The following is a 25546-nucleotide window of genomic DNA, read 5'->3' on the forward strand; positions in this document are numbered from 1 at the left end:
GTTTTCTTCGGCATAGAGCGCTGGACACAGTTTTAAGCAGGTCTGTACAGCACAGCGTTACTGCATGCAAGTCTGTGCAACACGGCACTCCTGTACACAACCAAAAACTGAGTGCGTGAATCCAGAGGAATCAGCTGGAGAAGAGGTTCACACAGCTGCAGCACCTCTGTGTGATCAGAACATCTGATGGACGTGCGTGTGCTCAGAACAGGGAATTGAACCTCAACTCAGAAACAGAACAGAAACAGCAGGTCGGTCGGTCGGTCTCTGTGTCTCTGTGTGTGTGTCTGATCAAGCAATAAGCGCTATGACTTTAAAATAAAAGCCTCGTCATTGCATGTCGGTGTGCTCATCAGACGACCTGATCGATCAGGTCTGATCAAATCAGCGGACCTGATCGGAGCGACCGGAGCTTTAAAAGTTTAGAGTCACAGAGCTTCATCCCACAGCAGTTTTACCACAGCCAGACTCAGCAGCATCTGTACACAATGAAAATGATCCACCAAGACAAAAAATAATAAAAATAATAATGTTAAATGACTCTGTTTCTGATGTGCACCACACCGTGTAGTAGAGAACAGAGCGCACTTCCACAGAGGCAGTGACGTGTTCTGCACAGCCAGCAAGAGTGAACTGGGTTTAAATAGCGGCAAGGTACACGCAACTGTGTGCACACATTAACAAGCGAACACATGTAGCTGCAAAGCAGATTGACGAACATGGAAAAAGACTGAGTACACGCACATTTCTGGCGTATTTAAATGAAACGCAACGCCGCAATATGCACCTCTATAAATACGCCAGTGTGAAAGGGGCTTTACACTGTAACCCCCGCAAAAACAATGGCTGACAGTTTTCAGTTTTTCCTTCTTGACTATTATTTGACAAGAAATGAATACTGAACGTCTGAGTCTTGTGTGACTGTAACATCTCTATGTAGATTAATTCTATACAGTTTGGAAATTGATTTTAAAAAGTAATTGTATTAACTATGCAGGATTTATTATTGATGAACTAAAATTCTGGGCTGGGTTGGAAAGCGACAGGGGTTTTTAAAATAAGGTTCTTCTTCCTGTGCCTGTTTTTCAGTCGAGTGCCCTGTGTGTTCTGTAAGCATCTCACAACATTTTATCAACAAGCATCTGGACACTTGTCTTACCAGTGGTGAGAAGAAAAGCAGCTTGAGGAGGTAAATATGACAATATATTGCCATAATGTTTGTTCACTCTGTAATGGTTTATTGGATTGGTTTATTGTGTCCTGAATTGCATGGTCGATCTGGAAGAAAATTCACTAAAATAACACTATTGGCCATATTGAGACATCCCATAATCCCTTGCGCGCCATAGAGTTGCTGCAGTCTAAACAACATAGAGAAATCACATGACAACAATTGCAAATAAACATTATACTAGCAAAATGTTTTTTTGTTGTTGTTGTTGTTTGTTCTTTTCATCACATTAATAAGAGACTGCATGCATGAGGCCCTAAAATCTTGCTAAAACAAATATTCCAAATATTCTGTCTGCTACGTTTAACCTGCGTGGAGCTCCATGTGATATGTACATATATACAGACATGGTCACATGGGGATCAGCCAGCCATGTCTGAGCGCACACAGCAGGGCAAGGCGCCTCTCAGCTGATGTCTGGCCAGTCACTCACTGACAGCTGCAAATGACGGCTCAGTGCACACAACGTGTTAAATTACAAACCCAGAGACCACAGCCAGGACAGGAATATAAATAATTACAATAACTACATAACAATTACATAACAAAAAATAATTAAAAATAATGGCCACAGAAACAGAGAGTGACACTTTTCTGTGTGCACTGCAAAAACAGGTGGGCATAGTCTCAAACAGCAGCAGCTGTTGAGATCTTCGGGTCCAACAGTTCCAGCTGGAGAACATGTACTGTATTTTGAAGGACAAGACCTTACAATTCTACGCCGAGAGGAGTGTGCCTGCTGTCCTCGTGTGGAAAGACATAAAAACATATATAGTTTTTGCCACGGGCTGGAGTGGCTGCTCAACGCGCACACCGACAGGCTGCTACATGTGAAAAGGACCGTTTGACCATGTGAACACGCAGCGGACGATCTGAATGTCACGTCACCCACGTAAGCTCTGGTCCACATGACGTGGTGTCTCTCCTTCGGACACGCTTGCCGCTTACGCTCGCGGGGCTGGCTGGACACGCCGGGCAAGCAGATACAGACATAAGCGCTCACTGCATCATTCATGTCATTTCGTGACTATGTCAATGATCATGGATCATCTACAGAGGAACAGAAGGTTCATACTTGTACCCCCACCCCAGCTGATGGCTTCATGAGAGGAGCGCATCAGGTATTTCATGTAAAACATATTCAGTGTTTCGTAGTTTCCCTTAATGCCCCTGGCGGCCGCCTACACTTCCCAGAATGTCTCACAACATGTAAACAATGGCAAGATGTGGATGGTGCAGATTCAGTGAATTCACGAGCAATTATGATGACACATTCTCTCAAGTTAAGAGGGCTATCAAGACGAGGTGTAGCACCTGTGATAAACGTCTGCTGTGCACAGATGCTGTCTTGTTGTCCACACTTCACAAAATGTGTTTACATTGTGCCCTAAACCGGAACTCTGCTGAAATGATCTCTTGCATGAGTCACAGACTGCCATACGGTGCAAGATTTCACAGCTGCGAAACACCAAATAGGAGAACAGTAATCCTCGTCATTTCATTACTTCCTGGTGTACGTCTAGGCAAAGGCTAACTCCGCTCTTTATAACAGGAATTAAGTATTATAAATGGTAGTGTTTTATTAATTTTTTGCTCCGCTGCTGTGTGTGCAACTTACCACGTGCTCGCACTGTTTGTGCACATGAACACGAGCGTGCATGAAACCATCGCTGTGGTATTGTGCACGCGTGTTAGGCCCCCTGCTTTTCTCCCTTTTATATAGCACCCCTTGGGCACATATTGCAGCGTTTTAGGATTACCTTTCACTGCTATGCTGATGATACTCAGTTATACTTGCCGATAACTGCTGGTAATCTCGTTCATATAAAATCCTTAGAAGATTGCCTTGCATCAGTGAGAAGTTGGATGTCTAGAAACATCATACTTTTAAACTCTGATAAGATTGAAATGATGGTTCTTGGTCCAGTGAGACGTCGGCATCAATTTGACCAGTTAACGCTTAACCTAGGCTCGTGTGTCATACATCACACTGACAAAGTGGGGAACCTTGGGGTAATTTTTGATCCTACATTGTCCTTTGACCTCCACATTAGAAATATTACGAGGACTGCTTTCTTCCACCTGTGAAATATAGCAAAGATTCGTCCCATCCTGTCTATGGCTGATGCTGAGACCCTGATTCATGCATTTATCTCATCTAGATTGGATCTATTTTTTGGTTTAGCGCAGTCTAGCATTAGGGGTCTCCAGTTGGTTCAAAATGCTGCAGCCAGATTTTTGACACGAAGCAGAAAGTTCGACCACATTACACCCATTTTGGCATCCCTTCACTGGCTTCCTGTCCCAGTGAAATCAGATTTTAAGGTTCTGCTACTAGTCTAGAAAATTGTTCACGGACTGGCACCTCCCTCCCTAGCTGACCTAATTACACCTTACGTACCGGTCCGGGCTTTGCGTTCTTAGGGTGCAGGACTACTTTGTGTCCCTAGGGTGAATAAGAAGTCTGTGGGTCATAGAGCTTTCTCTTATCATGCCTCTGTTCCCTGCGTCAATTAAACAGTCAGATTCTGTGGAGACTTTCAAGTCCAGATTTAAGACGCATTTATTTTCCCTTTCGTATGGCTAGCATACTGGTATAGTTTTGTTTTACGCTTTTTACTCTTTTAATTATTTTTATTAGGAAACAGAGCGTGCCGTGGCCTCAACTTGACCTAAATTCTGGGTCTTTTAGTGAAGCTTAGGGCTAGTGGCCGGCGATCACCTTAGTATTTCTTCTGTTTTCTTGTTGTTTATTGCTGGCAAATTATACAGTATTTCTTGTCTTTCTGATTCCTGATTCTGTTTTTTTCTCTCTGTTTAAAGTGCAGCGAGATGGGAGTTGTATATGTGCTGGCGACCCTCCTGTCCTGTGCACCAACAGCATTTCCTGTATATTTGTTTTGTGAATTGTTCTGTAATTTATGTCTGTAGCATGGCCCAAGCAGAGGGTCACCCCTTTGAGTCTGGTCTGCTTGAGGTTTCTTCCTCAGTGGGAGTTTTTCCTTACCACTGTTACTCTGGGGGTTGGTAAGGTTAGACCTTACTTGTGTGAAGCATGTTGAGGAAACTCTGTTGTGATATGGCGCTATATAAATGAAATTAAATTGAAATTAAATGGAAATTGAAAATTCATTATTTGTTTTATATAATGGCTAAAATAGATCCTTGTCATTTGATATTTTATTAATTTATAAACAACAGAAAAGGGACTTGCATTTTGATGTTCCACTGTCACGTGTAGTCCAGTGATGCTGTGCACTGACTTTAGACTTCCATAAAAAGATTTTAAAAGATTTTAGTGACTTCTTATCTTCAATTTTTAAATCGGACAAATGAATGATATTTTTAATTTTGAGCAACACGTTTCGGGTCCTAAGCACTAGAAAGGCCACCCCATTGACTTCGTTTTTTCATTGGGTCTTAATGGTGCCAACCTTTGCGTAGAGGATGTACACTTGAGTGATTATTTTTGTGTGCCATTTTAAGCTGTTTTCACTCCTGAGCTTGAGGTTAGAGCTCAAAGGCGCATTATCACTGAGGATACTGCTGTCAGGTTTTCAGCCATGTTTGATGCTAATCTGCTCTTGGACTGTCCTGATGTAGATGCTATTGTTTACAGTTTTAATAGTCATTGTGAGTCCATTTTGGATCAGGTTGCACCAGTTAAATCCAACCTGGTGACTAAGAAGACAGCATGTCCTTGGCTTAATGACTCAATTAAAAATACGAAAAGACTTTGTCGAGAAACCGTGCGTCTGTGGATGTCAACCAAATTTGAGGTCCATAGACTGCACCTTAAGGAGCTGATGTCTTCGTTAAATGACTCGATCAACAAGGCCAGATCGGAATACTTTCACCAGTTGATAATCATGAATAAGAAAAAAACCTCAAGTTCTGTTTTATACTATCAATTCTATTGTTTGTCTTGCAACAACTCCTATACCTGTTGTGTGCAAAGCTGACAGTAATATATTTAATCAATCAATCAATTTTATTTATATAGCGCCAAATCACAACAAACAGTTGCCCCAAGGCGCTTTATATTGTAAGGCAAGGCCATAAAATAATTACGTAAAAACCCCAATGGTCAAAACGACCCCCTGTGAGCAAGCATTTGGCGACAGTGGGAAGGAAAAACTCCCTTTTAACAGGAAGAAACCTCCAGCAGAACCAGGCTCAGGGAGGGGCAGTCTTCTGCTGGGACTGGTTGGGGCTGAGGGAGAGAACCAGGAAAAAGACATGCTGTGGAGGGGAGCAGAGATCAATCACTAATGATTAAATGCAGAGTGGTGCATACAGAGCAAAAAGAGAAACAAACACTCAGTGCATCATGGGAACCCCCCAGCAGTCTAAGTCTATAGCAGCATAACTAAGGGATGGTTCAGGGTCACCTGATCCAGCCCTAACTATAAGCTTTAGCAAAAAGGAAAGTTTTAAGCCTAATCTTAAAAGTAGAGAGGGTGTCTGTCTCCCTGATCTGAATTGGGAGCTGGTTCCACAGGAGAGGAGCCTGAAAGCTGAAGGCTCTGCCTCCCATTCTACTCTTACAAACCCTAGGAACTACAAGTAAGCCTGCAGTCTGAGAGCGAAGCGCTCTATTGGGGTGATATGGTACTATGAGGTCCCTAAGATAAGATGGGACCTGATTATTCAAAACCTTATAAGTAAGAAGAAGAATTTTAAATTCTATTCTAGAATTAACAGGAAGCCATTGAAGAGAGGCCAATATGGGTGAGATATGCTCTCTCCTTCTAGTCCCCTAGCTGCAGCATTTTGAATTAACTGAAGGCTTTTCAGGGAACTTTTAGGACAACCTGATAATAATGAATTACAATAGTCCAGCCTAGAGGAAATAAATGCATGAATTAGTTTTTCAGCATCACTCTGAGACAAGACCTTTCTAATTTTAGAGATATTGCGTAAATGCAAAAAAGCAGTCCTACATATTTGTTTAATATGCGCTTTGAATGACATATCCTGATCAAAAATGAGTCCAAGATTTCTCACAGTATTACTAGAGGTCAGGGTAATGCCATCCAGAGTAAGGATCTGGTTAGACACCGTGTTTCTAAGATTTGTGGGGCCAAGTACAATAACTTCAGTTTTATCTGAGTTTAAAAGCAGGAAATTAGAGGTCATCCATGTCTTTATGTCTCTAAGACAATCCTGCAGTTTAGCTAATTGGTGTGTGTCCTCTGGCTTCATGGATAGATAAAGCTGGGTATCATCTGCGTAACAATGAAAATTTAAGCAATGCCGTCTAATAATACTGCCTAAGGGAAGCATGTATAAAGTGAATAAAATTGGTCCTAGCACAGAACCTTGTGGAACTCCATAATTAACCTTAGTCTGTGAAGAAGATTCCCCATTTACATGAACAAATTGTAATCTATTAGATAAATATGATTCATACCACCGCAGCGCAGTGCCTTTAATACCTATGGCATGCTCTAATCTCTGTAATAAAATTTTATGGTCAACAGTATCAAAAGCAGCACTGAGGTCTAACAGAACAAGCACAGAGATGAGTCCACTGTCTGAGGCCATAAGAAGATCATTTGTAACCTTCACTAATGCTGTTTCTGTACTATGATGAATTCTAAAACCTGACTGAAACTCTTCAAATAGACCATTCCTCTGCAGATGATCAGTTAGCTGTTTTACAACTACCCTTTCAAGAATTTTTGAGAGAAAAGGAAGGTTGGAGATTGGCCTATAATTAGCTAAGATAGCTGGGTCAAGTGATGGCTTTTTAAGTAATGGTTTAATTATTGCCTCCTTAAAAGCCTGTGGTACATAGCCAACTAATAAAGATAGATTGATCATATTTAAGATCGAAGCATTAAATAATGGTAGGGCTTCCTTGAGCAGCCTGGTAGGAATGGGGTCTAATAGACATGTTGATGGTTTGGATGAAGTAACTAATGAAAATAACTGACAGAACAATCGGAGAGAAAGAGTCTAACTAAATACCGGCATCACTGAAAGCAGCCAAAGATAACGATACGTCTTTGGGATGGTTATGAGTAATTTTTTCTCTAATAGTTAAAATTTTATTAGCAAAAAAAGTCATGAAGTCATTACTAGTTAAAGTTAAAGGAATACTCGGCTCAATAGAGCTCTGACTCTTTGTCAGCCTGGCTACAGTGCTGAAAAGAAACCTGGGGTTGTTCTTATTTTCTTCAATTAGTGATGAGTAGTACGATGTCCTAGCTTTACGGAGGGCTTCTTTATAGAGCAACAGACTCTTTTTCCAGGCTAAGTGAAGATCTTCTAAATTAGTGAGACGCCATTTCCTCTCCAACGTACGGGTTATCTGCTTTAAGCTGCAAGTTTGTGAGTTATACCACGGAGTCAGGCACTTCTGATTTAAAGCTCTCTTTTTCAGAGGAGCTACAGCTTCCAAAGTTGTCTTCAATGAGGATGTAAAACTATTGACGAGATACTCTATCTCACTTACAGAGTTTAGGTAGCTACTCTGCACTGTGTTGGTATATGGCATTAGAGAACATAAAGAAGGAATCATATCCTTAAACCTAGTTACAGCGTTTTCTGAAAGACGTCTAGTGTAATGAAACTTATTCCCCACTGCTGGGTAGTCCATCAGAGTAAATGTAAATGTTATTAAGAAATGATCAGACAGAAGGGAGTTTTCAGGGAATACTGTTAAGTCTTCAGTTTCCATACCATAAGTCAGAACAAGATCTAAGATATGATTAAAGTGGTGGGTGGACTCATTTACATTTTGAGCAAAGCCAATTGAGTCTAATAATAGATTAAATGCAGTGTTGAGGCTGTCATTCTCAGCATCTGTGTGGATGTTAAAATCGCCCACTATAATTATCTTATCTGAGCTAAGCACTAAGTCAGACAAAAGGTCTGAAAATTCACAGAGAAACTCACAGTAACGACCAGGTGGACGATAGATAATAACAAATAAAACTGGTTTTTGGGACTTCCAATTTGGATGGACAAGACTAAGAGTCAAGCTTTCGAATGAATTAAAGCTCTGTCTGGGTTTTTGATTAATTAATAAGCTGGAATGGAAGATTGCTGATAATCCTCCGCCTCGGCCCGTGCTACGAGCATTCTGGCAGTTAGTGTGACTCGTGGGAGTTGACTCATTTAAACTAACATATTCATCCTGCTGTAACCAGGTTTCTGTAAGGCAGAATAAATCAATATGTTGATCAATTATTATATAATTTACTAACAGGGACTTAGAAGAGAGAGACCTAATATTTAATAGACCACATTTAACTGTTTTAGTCTGTGGTGCAGTTGAAGGTGCTATATTATTTTTTCTTTTTGAATTTTTATGCTTAAATAGATTTTTGCTGGTTATTGGTGGTCTGGGAGCAGGCACCGTCTCTATGGGGATGGAGTAATGAGGGGATGGCAGGGGGAGAGAAGCTGCAGAGAGGTGTGTAAGACTACAACTCTGCTTCCTGGTCCCAACCCTGGATAGTCACGGTTTGGAGGATTTAAGAAAATTGGCCAGATTTCTAGAAATGAGAGCTGCTCCATCCAAAGTGGGATGGATGCCGTCTCTCCTAACAAGACCAGGTTTTCCCAATTATCTATGAAGCCCACCTCATTTTTTGGACACCACTCAGACAGCCTGCAATTCAAGGAGAACATGCGGCTAAACATGTCACTCCCGGTCCGATTGGGGAGGGGCCCAGAGAAAACTACAGAGTCCGACATTGTTTTTGCAAAGTTACACACCGATCCAATGTTAATTTTAGTGACCTCCGATTGGCGTAACCGGGTGTCATTACTGCTGACGTGAATTACAATCTTACCAAATTTACGCTTAGCCTTAGCCAGCACTTTCAAATTTCCTTCAATGTCGCCTGCTCTGGCCCCCGGAAGACAATTGACTATGGTTGCTGGTGTCGCTAACTTCACATTTCTCAAAACAGAGTCGCCAATTACCAGAGTTTGATCCTCGGCGGGTGTGTCGTTGAGTGGGGAAAAACGGTTAGAAATGTGAACGGGTTGGCGGTGTACACGGGGCTTCTGTTTAGAACTACGCTTCCTCCTCACAGTCACCCAGTCGGCCTGCTTTCCCGGCTGCTCGGGATCTGCCAGACGGAAACTAACGGCGGCTAAGCTACCTTGGTCCACACCGACTACAGGGGCCTGGCTAGCTGTAGAATTTTCCACGGTGCGGAGCCGAGTCTCCAATTCGCCCAGCCTGGCCTCCAAAGCTACGAATAAGCAACACTTATTACAAGTACCATTACTGCTAAAGGAGGCTGAGGAATAACTAAACATTTCACACCCAGAGCAGAAAAGTGCGGGAGAGACAGGAGAAGCCGCCATGCTAAACCGGCTAAGAGCTAGTAGCTGCGCTAAGCTAGCGGATTCCTAAGAACACACAAAGTGAATAATGTGTAAATAATTTAGAGGTGATTCAGCAGAGGGAGTGCTTTAGTTAAGGCACGTGAAGATTACACTGTGAAACAAATCGTTATCTAGGTAACTAGATCAATCTAACTGCGCAGATTAAACAGCTAACAGATACAGCAAAACACCGCTGTGCTCCGGAACAGGAAGTGATACAATACCGCAGTGAGAGCCAACCACCAGTAGAGGCAAGCAAGAGCTGTCAAAAGCCTTGACTAAAGGCTTTTGACAGCAAATGAACAAATGTTCATTTAATGTTCTGCTGCAACTGTTCATATGATGTTTGTGAACTTTTGTGAACGTTTGTACAATGTTCATTGAATCTTCGCATGCAAACATTACCTGTCCTCATTCTTTGTTCATATGATGTTCGTGCAGAGCAAACATTCAATGAACATTCAAAGAACGTTTGGTTTCCGGGTGGGTAGCTACCTAAACTCTGTGAATGAGATTCTCGTCAATAGTTTTACATCCTCATTGAGCACAACTTTGGATGCTGTAGCTCCTCTGAAAAAGAGAGCCTTAAATCAGAAGTGCCTGACTCCGTGGTATAACTCATAAACTCGCAGCTTAAAGCAGATAACCCGTAAGATGGAGAGGAAATGGCGTCTCACTAATTTAGAAGATCTTCACTTAGCCTGGAAAAAGAGTCTGTTGCTCTATAAAAAAGCCCTCCGTTAAGCTAGGACATCTTACTACTCATCACTAATTGAAGAAAATAAGAACAACCCCAGGTTTCTTTTCAGCACTGTAGCCAGGCTGACAAAGAGTAAGAGCTCTATTGAGCCGAGTATTCCTTTAACTTTAACTAGTAATGACTTCATGACTTTCTTTGCTAATAAAATTTTAACTATTAGAGAAAAAATTACTCATAACCATCCCAAAGACATATCGTTATCTTTGGCTGCTTTCAGTAATGCTGGTATTTGTTTAGACTCTTTCTCTCCGATTGTTCTGTCTGAGTTATTTTCATTAGTTACTTCCTCCAAACCATCAACATGTCTGTTAGACCCCATTCCTACCAGGCTGCTGAAGGAAGATCTACCATTAATTAATGCTTCGATCTTAAATATGATCAATCTATCTTTATTAGTTGGCTATGTACCACAAGCTTTTAAGGTGGCAGTAATTAAACCATTACTTAAAAAGCCATCACTTGACCCAGCTATCTTAGCTAATTATAGGCCAATCTCCAACCTTCCTTTTCTCTCAAAAATTCTTGAAAGGGTAGTTGTAAAACAGCTAACTGATCATCTGCAGAGGAATGGTCTATTTGAAGAGTTTCAGTCAGGTTTCAGAATTCATCATAGTACAGAAACAGCATTAGTGAAGGTTACAAATGATCTTCTTATGGCCTCAGACAGTGGACTCATCTCTGTGCTTGTCCTGTTAGACCTCAGTGCCGCTTTTGATACTGTTGACCATAAAATTTTATTACAGAGATTAGAGCATGCCATAGGTATTAAAGGCACTGCGCTGCGGTAGTTTGAATCATATTTATTTGGTAGATTACAATTTGTTCATGTAAATGGGGAATCTTCTTCACAGACTAAGGTTAATTATGGAGTTCCACAAGGTTCTGTGCTAGGACCAGTTTTATTCACTTTATACATGCTTCCCTTAGGCAGTATTATTATCAATCAATCAATCAACTTTTTTTTTATATAGCGCCAAATCACAACAAACAGTTGCCCCAAGGCGCTCTATATTGCAAGGCAAGGCCATACAATAATTATGAAAAACCCCAACGGTCAAAACGACCCCCTATGAGCAAGCACTTGGCTACAGTGGGAAGGAAAAACTCCCTTTTAACAGGAAGAAACCTCCAGCAGAACCAGGCTCAGGGAGGGGCAGTCTTCTGCTGAGACTGGTTGGGGCTGAGGGAAAGAACCAGGAAAAAGACATGCTGTGGAGGGGGGCAGAGATCGATCACTAATGATTAAATGCAGAGTGATGCATACGGAGCAAAAAGAGAAAGAAACAGTGCATCATGGGAACCCCCCACAGTCTACGTCTAAAGCAGCATAACTAAGGGATGGTTCAGGGTCACCTGATCCAGCCCTAACTATAAGCCTTAGCGAAAAGGAAAGTTTTAAGCCTAATCTTAAAAGTAGAGAGGGTGTCTGTCTCCCTGATCTGAATTGGGAGCTGGTTCCACAGGAGAGGAGCCTGAAAGCTGAAGGCTCTGCCTCCCATTCTACTCTTACAAACCCTAGGAACTACAAGTAAGCCTGCAGTCTGAGAGCGAAGCGCTCTATGGGGTGATATGGTACTACTGAGGTCCCTAAGATAAGATGGGACCTGATTATTCAAAACCTTATAAGTAAGAAGAAGAATTTTAAATTCTATTCTAGAATTAACAGGAAGCCATTGAAGAGAGGCCAATATGGGTGAGATATGCTCTCTCCTGCTAGTCCCGTCAGTACTCTAGCTGCAGCATTCTGAACTAACTGAAGGCTTTTTCAGGGAACTTTTAGGACAACCTGATAATAATGAATTACAATAGTCCAGCCTAGAGGAAATAAATGCATGAATTAGTTTTTCAGCATCACTCTGAGACAAGACCTTTCTAATTTTAGAGATATTGCGTAAATGCAAAAAGGCAGTCCTACATATTTGTTTAATATGCGCTTTGAATGACATATGCTGATCAAAAATGAGTCCAAGATTTCTCACAGTATTACTGGAGGTCAGGGTAATGCCATCCAGAGTAAGGATCTGGTTAGGCACCAGTGCTTCTAAGATTTGTGGGGCCAAGTACAATAACTTCCGTTTTATCTGAGTTTAAAAGCAGGAAATTAGAGGTCATCCATGTCTTTATGTCTCTAAGACAATCCTGCAGTTTAGCTAATTGGTGTGTGTCCTCTGGCTTCATGGATAGATAAAGCTGGGTATCATCTGCGTAACAATGAAAATTTAAGCAATGCCGTCTAATAATACTGCCTAAGGGAAGCATGTATAAAGTGAATAAAATTGGTCCTAGCACAGAACCTTGTGGAACTCCATAATTAACCTTAGTCTGTGAAGAAGATTCCCCATTTACATGAACAAATTGTAATCTATTAGATAAATATGATTCATACCACCGCAGCGCAGTGCCTTTAATACCTATGGCATGCTCTAATCTCTGTAATAAAATTTTATGGTCAACAGTATCAAAAGCAGCACTGAGGTCTAACAGAACAAGCACAGAGATGAGTCCACTGTCTGAGGCCATAAGAAGATCATTTGTAACCTTCACTAATGCTGTTTCTGTACTATGATGAATTCTAAAACCTGACTGAAACTCTTCAAATAGACCATTCCTCTGCAGATGATCAGTTAGCTGTTTTACAACTACCCTTTCAAGAATTTTTGAGAGAAAAGGAAGGTTGGAGATTGGCCTATAATTAGCTAAGATAGCTGGGTCAAGTGATGGCTTTTTAAGTAATGGTTTAATTATTGCCTCCTTAAAAGCCTGTGGTACATAGCCAACTAATAAAGATAGATTGATCATATTTAAGATCGAAGCATTAAATAATGGTAGGGCTTCCTTGAGCAGCCTGGTAGGAATGGGGTCTAATAGACATGTTGATGGTTTGGATGAAGTAACTAATGAAAATAACTCAGACAGAACAATCGGAGAGAAAGAGTCTAACCTAAATACCGGCATCACTGAAAGCAGCCAAAGATAACGATACGTCTTTGGGATGGTTATGAGTAATTTTTTCTCTAATAGTTAAAATTTTATTAGCAAAAAAGTCATGAAGTCATTACTAGTTAAAGTTAAGGAATACTCGGCTCAATAGAGCTCTGACTCTTTGTCAGCCTGGCTACAGTGCTGAAAAGAAACCTGGGGTTGTTCTTATTTTCTTCAATTAGTGATGAGTAGTACGATGTCCTAGCTTTACGGAGGGCTTCTTTATAGAGCAACAGACTCTTTTTCCAGGCTAAGTGAAGATCTTCTAAATTAGTGAGACGCCATTTCCTCTCCAACGTACGGGTTATCTGCTTTAAGCTGCAAGTTTGTGAGTTATACCACGGAGTCAGGCACTTCTGATTTAAAGCTCTCTTTTTCAGAGGAGCTACAGCTTCCAAAGTTGTCTTCAATGAGGATGTAAAACTATTGACGAGATACTCTATCTCACTTACAGAGTTTAGGTAGCTACTCTGCACTGTGTTGGTATATGGCATTAGAGAACATAAGAAGGAATCATATCCTTAAACCTAGTTACAGCGCTTTTCTGAAAGACGTCTAGTGTAATGAAACTTATTCCCCACTGCTGGGTAGTCCATCAGAGTAAATGTAAATGTTATTAAGAAATGATCAGACAGAAGGGAGTTTTCAGGGAATACTGTTAAGTCTTCAGTTTCCATACCATAAGTCAGAACAAGATCTAAGATATGATTAAAGTGGTGGGTGGACTCATTTACATTTTGAGCAAAGCCAATTGAGTCTAATAATAGATTAAATGCAGTGTTGAGGCTGTCATTCTCAGCATCTGTGTGGATGTTAAAATCGCCCACTATAATTATCTTATCTGAGCTAAGCACTAAGTCAGACAAAAGGTCTGAAAATTCACAGAGAAACTCACAGTAACGACCAGGTGGACGATAGATAATAACAAATAAAACTAGAAAGCATTTTAGAAAGCATATTAGAAAGCATTGCTTAAATTTTCATTGTTACGCAGATGATACCCAGCTTTATCTATCCATGAAGCCAGAGGGGACACACCAATTAGTTAAACTGCAGGAATGTCTTGCAGACATAAAGACATGGATGACCTCTAATTTCCTGCTTTTAAATTCAGATAAAACTGAAGTTAATGTACTTGGCCCCACAAATCTTAGAAACATGGTGTCTAACCAGATCCTTACTCTGGATGGCATTACCCTGACCTCTAGTAATACTGTGAGAAATCGTGGAGTCATTTTTGATCAGGATATGTCCTTCAATGCGCATATTAAACAAATATGTAGGACTGCTTTTTTGCATTTGCGCAATATCTCTAAAATTAGAAAGGTCTTGTCTCAGAGTGATGCTGAAAAACTAATTCATGCATTTATTTCCTCTAGGCTGGACTATTGTAATTCATTATTATCAGGTTGTCCTAAAAGTTCCCTGAAAAGCCTTCAGTTAACTCAAAATGCTGCAGCTAGAGTACTGACGGGGACTAGAAGGAGAGAGCATATTTCACCCATATTGGCCTCTCTTCATTGGCTTCCTGTTAATTCTAGAATAGAATTTAAAATTCTTCTTCTTACTTATAAGGTTTTGAATAATCAGGTCCCATCTTATCTTAGGGACCTCATAGTACCATATCACCCCAATAGAGCGCTTCGCTCTCAGACTGCAGGCTTACTCGTAGTTCCTAGGGTTTTTAAGAGTAGAATGGGAGGCAGAGCCTTCAGCTTTCAGGCTCCTCTCCTGTGGAACCAGCTCCCAATTCAGATCAGGGAGACAGACACCCTCTCTACTTTTAAGATTAGGCTTAAAACTTTCCTTTTTGCTAAAGCTTATAGTTAGGGCTGGATCAGGTGACCCTGAACCATCCCTTAGTTATGCTGCTATAGACTTAGACTGCTGGGGGGTTCCCATGATGCACTGAGCGTTTCTTTCTCTTTTTGCTCTGTATGCACCACTCTGCATTTAATCATTAGTGATTGATCTCTGCTCTCTTCCACAGCATGTCTTTTTCCTGATTCTCTTCTTCAGCCCCAACCAGTCCCAGCAGAGGACTGCCTCTCCCTGAGCCTGGTTCTGCTGGAGGTTTCTTCCTGTTAAAAGGGAGTTTTTCCTTCCCACTGTCGCCAAGTGCTTGCTCACAGGGCGTCGTTTTGACCGTTGGGGTTTTTCTGTAATTATTGTGTGGCTTTTGCCTTGCAATGTGGAGCGCCTTGGGGCGACTGTTGTGATTTGGCGCTATATAAATAAAATTGGTTGATTGATTGTATATATATATATATATATATATATATATATATATGTATGTGTGTGTGTGTGTTATCTTGTAATTATTGAAACTTACATTTCTTGCAGCTCTCTTGGCAACAGGAGGCGTCCAATGTCAAAGCTGGTGTACAACCTACTTTCAGTGCAGGAACTAAAGAGGAAACTCAAAGAATGCCATCTTTCAACACAAGGTTCTCGAGACCAGCTGGCTAAAAGGCACCAGGAGTTTGTCCACATTTATAATGCACAGTGTGATGCCCTAAACCCAAAATCAGGTTTGTAGCTCTTGGTTAGTTATGGTGTCACTTAACTGTAAAATCACTTAACTGTAAAATAAATGTAGACTATATGTTTGGGGGAACAACTCTGTCACATGTGCTAGTCACAAGCCCAGATAAATGAGTAGTGTTGCGTCATACATGCAGATCGTGAATCTTTGGATTTCCAGGCATACCGGTGTCGCAGACCAAACAGTCTGCCCCTAAAAAGTGGTCCACCCTGCCTCCAGTGCGCATGCGTCATTTGCGACCACAGCAACTCCTGTGAGGTGGCGTCTCTTCGCCAAAAGCAATCAAATGGATTAATGTGATTATTAACCATCAGATGACAAGGTAAAACCTCTTAAATCATTCCAAAGTCAGTTTTAAGCAGCTAAGAGGCTGTTTTAAGCAGAAACGAGGTGTTAGTGGGTGACGCTTTGAAATGACCGAAGCACAGTGAGTGCATCAGCTAGCAGCTCGTGTAGCCGCGGAGCTCTGATCGCTTCCTCTGCTTTTAATCATGAAATAATGCTGAATTTATGCAGAAATGATTGTTGTACAAAAGTTTCAGATATCTGTCACTGAGATAGATGATGACTGGAGTGCAGTTTGAAGCAGAAACGATGTGATAATCTGTGCAACGTGGCTAATTCTGCATGCGCAGTGAAGGCAGGGTGGACCAGTTTTTAGGGGGGATGCTCTGCGGCGATGTTCTGTGGTCTGCAACACCGGAACAAGACAGCCCTGGGTTAACATCGACCACCACCTATACAGTTGTCCAGCAGCGTATCTGCTGAAACTATGCTACTGTTGCATAAAGAAGAAGGTGTGTGTGTGTGTGTGTGTCCCCGGAGGCAGGTTGGAAGTGTGGAAGTGAGAATCAGAATTTTGGATGTTGACAGTTTGTTGTTGTTGTAGTAGTAGTTGTTGTTGACAAATGTGTGCCTCTTACAGGGAGAGAGCTATCTGATATAATGAAGAGACTAGACTAGACTAGAGCCAGCCTGATTCAGTCACTCATCTTCAACCACTTATCTGGGATTGGGTCATGGGCACGGCTCCAGTAGGGGATCCCAACCATCCCTTTCGGTTGACTGTTTTTCGGAAATTACAGGAAATCCGTGTTTTTACTCACATAGTGAATGTTTCCGGGTTATTTTTGATAACATACGTCACAGTCGATTCATTCAGTTCCACACCCAAACAGTTGGTGGCAGTAATGTGCCATGTTGGTTTGCAAGCCGCCAATAATCTCCAAAGAAGAGTTATTTTGTTTTAGGTGTTGGGAGTTTATAAAGTCATATTTCTGGGGACCGTGCTATGGTTCTCCTAATGGTTTACTTTGGTGTGGATATTAAAAATTATGAGGTGCATATTTCTTCAAGTAATGATACATTAATTGGAGCTAATGAGTGAAGCGTTCAGCTGCTAAAAATGTAAACACCGTTAGCATACGGACGAGAGTTTAACTCTGTCTGCGAGTCATAACCACAAAATTAAGAGTTTTGAGCAACTGACAAAAATTTGTATGAGGTGAGTGAGTAACTGAAATAATTGAAAATTATTACGTGATGTTAGTACAGCTAACGTTAGCTTTTAGCTGCAGGAAGTTAAATCTCACTGTCGAGCTGAGTGAACATTTTATATTTGGGCAATTCTATGGTAACGGAATTACAATCGCAGCACATTTTTAATGGGGAGCTAAAATATGGCCAAATTTTCCCGTCGCTGTAATTCCGTTACCATAGAATCACCCATTTGTAAATTGTTCAACCTGTTTTTATTCTTACCACATAAAGCTACAGTTTTTTTTTTATTGTTACTGCCGTAACTATAAACTAATAAATGCCCAAGGTTCCTTATAATGTTAATTAGGGGTTATCTCAACAAACAACAGATTATGGCTTTAATTTACAGATCAAAGATTTCTAAAGAATCTTTTTTTCATTATTAAAACTATTTAAATTACAAGTTTTCTAATGTAAGAAAAGAACCGTTTTTTTTTTAACTTCAAATCAGAAGTTAATCTTGACGTAAAAATACTGCTGATCTTAAAAGGAGCAGAAATGTTTCTATAACCTTCACCAGATTGGTGCCTCAAGACAATCCTGTTCCGCAGGTCTATGGACAATTCCTTTGACTTTGTGCTTGGTTTGGGCACTGTCAACTGTGGGACCTTATATGAAGACAAGCGTGTGTCTTTCCAAATCATGTCCAATCAACTGAATTTACCCCAGGTGGACTCCAATTAAGCTGTAGAAACATCTCAAGGATTATCAGTGGAAACGAGATGCACCTGAGCTCAATTTTGAGCTTCATGGCAAAGCTGTGAATACTTATGTACATGTAACTTAGTTTAATTTTTTTTGTTTTATAAATTTGCAAAAAAATCTCTTTTTCACATTGTCATTATGGGGTATTGTGTGTAAAATGTTGAGTAATAAAATGAATTTCATCCATTTTAGAATAAGGCTGTAATATAACAAAATGTGGAAAAAGTGAAGCGCTGTGAATACTTTCTGGATGCACTGTAAATGCATTCTGAAAGTAATTGAGCCCTGTTAGGAAGTTTCCACCTCTCATTTATTTCATATACAACCCCAATTCCATTGAAGTTGGGACGTTGTGTGAAATGTAAATAAAAACAAAATGCAATGATTTGCAAATCCTCTTCAAGCTATATCCAATTGAATACACCACAACGACAAGATATTTAATGTTCAAACTGGGAGTTTATTGTTTTTGTGCAAATATTTTCTCATTTTGAAATGGATGCCTGCAGCACGTTTCAAAAAAGCTGGGACGGTGGTATGTTTACCGTTGTGTTACATCACCTTTCCTTCTAACAGCACTCAGTAAGCATTTGGGAACTGAGGACACTAATTGTTGAAGCTTCGTAGGTGGAATTCTTTCCCATTCTTGCTTGATGTATGACTTCAGTTGTTCAACAGTCTGGGGTCTGTGTTGTCATATTTGGCGCTTCATAATGCACCACGCATTTTCAATGGGCGACAGGTCTGGACTACAGGTAGTCCAGTCTAGTACCCGCACTCTTTTGCTACAAAGCCATGCTGTTGTAACACGTGCAGAATGTGGCTTGGTGTTGTCTTGCTGAAATAAACAGGGACGTCCCTGAAAAAGACGTTGCTTGGATGGCAGCATGTGTTGCTCAAAAACCTGGACGTACCTTTCAGCATTGATGGTGCCATCACAGATGTGTAAGTTGCCCATGCCATGGGCACTAACACGCCCCCATACCATCACAGAGGCTGGCTTTTGAACTTTGCACTGGTAACAGTCTGGTCTTTTTCCTCTTTTGTCCCGAGGACACGACGTCCATGATTTCCAAAAACAATTTGAAATGTGGACTCATCAGACCACAGCACACTTTTCCACTTTGCGTCTGTCCATTTCAAATGAGCTCAGGCCCAGAGAAGGCAGCGGTGTTTCTGAATGTTGTTGATGTATGGCTTTTTTCTTTGCATGGTAAGAGTTTTAATTTGCACTTGTAGATGTAGTGACGAACTGTGTTAACGGACAATGGTTTTCTGAAGTGTTCCTGAGCCCACGGAGTAAGATCCTTTACACAATGGTGTCGGTGTTTAATGCATTGCCGCCTGAGGGATCGAAGGTCACGGGCATTCAATGCTTGTTTTCAGTCTTGCCGTTTACGTGTAGAAAGTTCTTCAGATTCTCTGAATTTTCTGATTATATTATGGACTGTAGATGATGGAATCCCTAAATTCCTTGCAGTTGAACGCTGAGAAACATTGTTCTTAAACTGTTGGACTATTTTTTTTTTTTTTTTTTTTATGCAGTTGTTCACAAAGTGGTGATCCTCGCCCCATCTTTGCTTCTGAATGGCTGAGACGTCTGGGGATGCTCCTTTTATACCCAATCATGACACTCACAATTAGTGACCTCAGTTCCCAAATGCTTATTGAGTGTTGTTAGAAGGAAAGGCAATGTAACACAGTGGTAAACATACCACTGTCCCAGCTTTTTTGAAACGTGTTGCAGGGAACCATTTCAAAATTAGCAAATATTTGCACAAAAACAATAAAGTTTATAAGTTTAAACATTAAATATCTTGTCTTTGTGGTGTATTCACTTGAATATAGGTGGAAGAGGATTTGCAAATCACTGTATTCTGTTTTTATTTACATTTCACACAACGTCCCAACTTCGCTGGAATTGGGGTTGTAAATAAAGACTGTTTCATGCTATTTCTCATTTCGACTGTAATGAAAAGTTGTGATTGTGAGTCCTAATTTTTTTGGCATACAAATTGCTCCAGACTATAAGTTGCGTAACTTCTCAAACTACTGGGAAAAATAAAACGCTAGTTATAGTCCGGAAAATATGATATTTGATATCAGGATTTATAGAACTATAGCTATTAGATTAGATTTATTGGTCCCCGTAGGGAAATTTGTCTTCACCGACTGTACAATACATTGTATATAACAAGACAGACAATGCAGTAAACACAATAGCACATCACAAGACAGACAGCAACAATATCACAGTAGCAAAGCACAAGATAGACAGCATAGACATCTACAATAGCACTAATAACAACAATAGCAAGCAGCAATACAATGGCAAACGGACTGGTCAGTGGGGCTTGCTGTTAAGGGCCGCTATAGCTGCGGGGATCAGGCTTCACCCAAAGTGAGCCCTCCTAATATTTGTAGCCATGAGAGTAATGATTTCTTTCTGTCTGTCAACAGCTGAAGATATTTCTAAAGAGGTGGAGGCAAATGAGAAAATCAGGAATCAACTGCAGAGTAAAAACAAAACTGTAAGTACTAACCATTTAATGCAAAATCAGTTTTATTCATCATCTTATAGGAAAGTTGATAGTCAGTGCCAGAAATATGTATCATAAACAGCAATACTTTAACAAAATGCTCTCGATATTTTGTTTGGGAGTATTACAGTGCAGAAGGATCCTGGTTCAAACCCAGTAAGTGAGGAGAATGTGGAGAAACTGCTACTCTCTCTACCTGATGATAAATCTTTCGGTGTTAATCATCTTGATGGGAACATTTTTTAAATTGTTGCAGACATTTTAACTAAACCATTATGTCACATATTTAATAGAGCATTGCTCAGTGGGGTTTTTCCTGAACAATGGAAAAGGTCTAAAATTGTACCTTTACTAAAGGATGGAAAATTAGGGTTCACTGCTTCTAACTGTAGACCAATTCATATTCTCCCTGTTTTAAGTAAATTATTTGAAAAGTTACTGTTTGATCAAATGTTACAATATTTTGTGACAAATGATCTGCTTACAAATTTGCAACATGCCTACAGACCTGGTCATTCAACTAGTACTGCATTAGTGCACATGGTGGATCAGTGGTTAACAGACATGGATGACAGAAAACTAGTGGGTGCCGTACGTCTAGACTTTACAGCTGCATTTGATGTAATCAACCATGAAATGTTGTTAAAGCTAAAACATTATGGGCTGTCATCTATGTCTCTCTCACTGATAAGAAGTTACCTTACCGACAGAATTCAGCAAGTATTTTTTAATGGAAGTTTTTCTAATCACAAACACTTATCATGTGGTATTCCGCAGGGTAGCTGTTTGGGTCCACTCTTATTTTCAGTTTTTGTAAATGATCTTCCTAATGATGTTATGACTGCGGATGTAGTGTTATATGCGGATGATGCAACTTTGTTCTGTGCATCTCATTCAGTCACTAATCTGGGCCAAAACTTACAAACTGAACTCAGTGTCATTATTAATTGGGTTAAGGAGAATAAATTGGTTCTAAATATTTCTAAAAACCAAATGCATTGTTTTCGGTACTAAATATATTTTAAATAGACCCTGTGACTTAAATTTGACTATCGATGCAACTATGATAGAGCAAGTGACCAAGACTAAACTTTTGGGAGTTAAATTAGATAATCAGCTCTTATGGTTTGATCAGATCAATCATATTTTGTCCAGGATGGGCAGAGGTGTCGCTTTGGCTCGAAGGTGTGCACCATACTGTCCACCCTTGGTCCTGAAAACAGTTGTTCAGTCCCTGGTTTTGTCACATTTGGAGTACTGTTCAGTCATTTGGTCTAGTGCTAGACAGGGGCACCTGAAAAAATTGCAGCTTGTGCAGAATAGAACGGCCAGGGTAGCCCTTGGTTGTTCTTATAGAACGTGTGTGAATGAGATGCACACCACCTTAGGGTAATTAAAGGTACAGGATAAGTTAAATATAAAGATACTATGTCATATGCACACTGCTATATTTAAAGGGTATCCAACTTTCTTTGTAGATAAATTGGTATACAGTGGCTACTGTCATTAGCATGTTACTCAGCAGGTTAGCCTTGGCCATTTACTGTATGAGGAGAACAGTGTTATTTAGATCCTCAGAAGCATGGAACCATTTGTCTGGGGGCACACAGCAAATAAACTGTATATATTATTTTAAAAAGATTTTAAAACAAAATTGTATGAATGAATTTAAAAAAGCATAGACTTTGGCCTGAGTTTAATGTGAAGGATCATGAATTGAATTTGTTAATTGTATGGATTATTTATTGTTGAAATGTAATTGTGATTTTAAGTTATTGGATCCCAGAAAGACTAGCAACTGCTTTGTGGAAGCTAATGGGGTTCCAAATAAAGAAATAAACCCCACCCCTGCCACATTTCTCCATGTAATGTGGAGTTACATCAGGAAGGACATCCGGCATAGCACTTCCCAAATCAACATGCAGCTCCACCATGGATTTGCTGTGGCAACCCTGAGTGTAAACAAGGGCACAGCCAAAGGGACTTACAGAGATTACAGGTCAACTTTATAATAAGAACATCTATGATGTATGGGGCAGATACATGTGTAGTGAAGGGAGTACAGGAGACATTTTATGTGTTAGAAATGAGCATGCTGATGGATATGTGCAACATTTACATAAGTAGTCACACCCTCCTTTGCTCAGTACTTTGTTGATGCACCTTTGGCAGCAATTACCAGAGGTGGGACAAAGTCACTGTCAAGTCGTTCCCAAGTCATCAATCTGCAAGTCCCAAGTCAAGTCTCAAGTCAGCTTGCAAACAGTTGGTGGTCATTATGACTTGAGACTTGACTTGGGACTTGCTGATTCATGACTTGAGATTGACTTGATGGTGACTTACTCCCACCTCTGGCAATTAGAGCCTGAAGTCTTCTTGAATATGATGCCACAAACTTGGCACACCTATCTTTGGGCAGTTTTGCCCATTCTTCATTACAGCACCTCTCAAGCTCCATCAGGTTGGAGGGGGAGCAGCGACAGCTATTTTCAGATCTCTGCAGAGAAGTTCAGTTGGATTCAGGTCTGGGCACTGGCTGGGCTACTCAAGGACATTCACAGAGTTGTCCTGAAGCCACTTCTTTGACATCTTGGCTGTGTGCTTAGGGTCATTGTCCCGCTGAAAATGTCTGCAGTCAAGAGTGCTCTGCAGCAAGTTTTCATCCAGGACGTCTCTCTACATTGCTGCAGTCATCTTTCCGTCCCATGCTGACTAGTCTCCCAGTTCTGCCACTGGGAGACTAGTGCGTCACTGTAGTGATGGTGCCTAGTTTCCTCGAAACATGACGCCTGACAGGCATGCCAAAGAGTTCAATCTTTGTCTCATCAGACCAGAGAATTTTGTTTTTCATGGTCTGAGAGTCCTTCAGATGGCTGTTGGCAAACTCCAGGCAGGATGCCATGTTTCTTTTACTAAGTCATGGCTTCTGTCTGGCCACTCTACCATACATTCCTGATTGGTGGATTGCTGCAGAGATGGTTGTCCTTCTGGAAGGTTCTCCTCTCTTCACAGGTTCTCTAACAGAATGACCATCACGTTCTTGGTCACCTCCCTGACTAAGGCCCTTCTTCCCTGATCACTCTGTTTAGATGGGTCTCCAGCCCTAGTAAGAGTCCTGGTGAATCTGAACTTCTTCCATTTACGGATGACTGAGACCACTGTGCTCATTGGGACCTTGAAAGCAGCAGAAATGTTTCTGTACCCTTCCCCAAATGTGTGTCTCGAGACAGTTCTCTCTGAGGTCTACAGACAATTCCTTTGACTTCATGCTTGGTTTGTGCTCTGGCATGGACTCTCAACTGTGGGACCTTATATGTAGACAGGTGTGTGCCTTTCCAAACCATGTCCAATCAACTGAATTTACCCAGATGGACTCCATTTAAGCTGTAGAAACATCTCAAGGATGATCAGTGGCAACAGGATGCACCTGAGCTCAGTTTTGAGTTTCATGGCAAAGCTTGAATACTTATGTACATATGGCTTTTTTTAAATGAATAAATTTACAAAAAATCTCAATTCACCCCATTGTCATTATGGGGTTTTGTGTGCAGAATCTTCAGGGGAAAAATGAATTTCATCCATTTTTGGAATAAGGCTGTAACATAAGAAAATGTGGAAAAAGTGAAGCACAGTGAATACTTTCCAGATACACTGTACTGTGCACTTATTTTAGGCACATTATGATTATGAATAAATAAATAAATCCTGCACAATGATTAAAATTATTGTGTACATTAAACTGTTCTATATGGGTAGTTTGCTTTAATGCACCACAAATGGTTGCAATACACCACAAAAAAGAATAGACAATGAATATAAGCGGATTTAAACAATATTTCAGAGTATTTGCAACAAAGTACAGCTGTTATGGAATATAACATTCCACATTAGAGAAGAGCTCTTGCTTGCCTCTACTGGTGGTTGGCTCTCACTGCGGTATTGTATCACTTCCTGTTCCGGAGCACAGCGGTGTTTTGCTGTATCTGTTAGCTGTTTAATCTGCGCAGTTAGATTGATCTAGTTACCTAGATAACGATTTGTTTCACAGTGTAATCTTCACGTGCCTTAACTAAAGCACTCCCTCTGCTGAATCACCTCTAAATTATTTACACATTATTCACTTTGTGTGTTTTTAGGAATCCGCTAGCTTAGCGCAGCTACTAGCTCTTAGCCGGTTTAGCATGGCGGCTTCTCCTGTCTCTCCCGCACTTTTCTGCTCTGGGTGTGAAATGTTTAGTTATTCCTCAGCCTCCTTTAGCAGTAATGGTACTTGTAATAAGTGTTGCTTATTCGTAGCTTTGGAGGCCAGACTGGGCGAATTGGAGACTCGGCTCCGCACCGTGGAAAATTCTACAGCTAGCCAGGCCCCTGTAGTCGGTGTGGACCAAGGTAGCTTAGCTGCCGTTAGTTTCCGTCTGGCAGATCCCGAGCAGCCGGGAAAGCAGGCCGACTGGGTGACTGTGAGGAGGAAGCGTAGTTCTAAACAGAAGCCCCGTGTACACCGCCAACCCGTTCACATTTCTAACCGTTTTTCCCCACTCGACGACACACCCGCCGAGGATCAAACTCTGGTAATTGGCGACTCTGTTTTGAGAAATGTGAAGTTAGTGACACCAGCAACCATAGTCAATTGTCTTCCGGGGGCCAGAGCAGGCGACATTGAAGGAAATTTGAAAGTGCTGGCTAAGGCTAAGTGTAAATTTGGTAAGATTGTAATTCACGTCGGCAGTAATGACACCCGGTTACGCCAATCGGAGGTCACTGAAATTAACATTGGATCGGTGTGTAACTTTGCAAAAACAATGTCGGACTCTGTAGTTTTCTCTGGGCCCCTCCCCAATCGGACCGGGAGTGACATGTTTAGCCGCATGTTCTCCTTGAATTGCAGGCTGTCT

At 40.9% G+C, this 25546-nt stretch overlaps 1 protein-coding gene across 3 annotated transcripts in view; it reads left to right on the top strand.

Annotated features, from left to right (window-relative positions):
* Positions 1 to 25546, top strand: part of rad18 (RAD18 E3 ubiquitin protein ligase) — a 61459-nt gene that overhangs the window by 13140 nt on the left and 22773 nt on the right. For 2 of the 3 annotated variants that reach the window (XM_034172384.1, XM_034172386.1), the window contains exons 6-8: positions 1090 to 1189; positions 15666 to 15853; positions 20572 to 20642. In XM_034172384.1, coding sequence (XP_034028275.1) covers positions 1090 to 1189; positions 15666 to 15853; positions 20572 to 20642 — 359 coding nt within the window. The remainder of the gene's footprint in view (positions 1 to 1089; positions 1190 to 15665; positions 15854 to 20571; positions 20643 to 25546) is intronic. The other variant, XM_034172385.1, reaches the window with a different exon arrangement.

This window comes from Thalassophryne amazonica, chromosome 6, assembly GCF_902500255.1.
Source record: "Thalassophryne amazonica chromosome 6, fThaAma1.1, whole genome shotgun sequence".
Taxonomy (NCBI): domain Eukaryota; kingdom Metazoa; phylum Chordata; class Actinopteri; order Batrachoidiformes; family Batrachoididae; genus Thalassophryne; species Thalassophryne amazonica.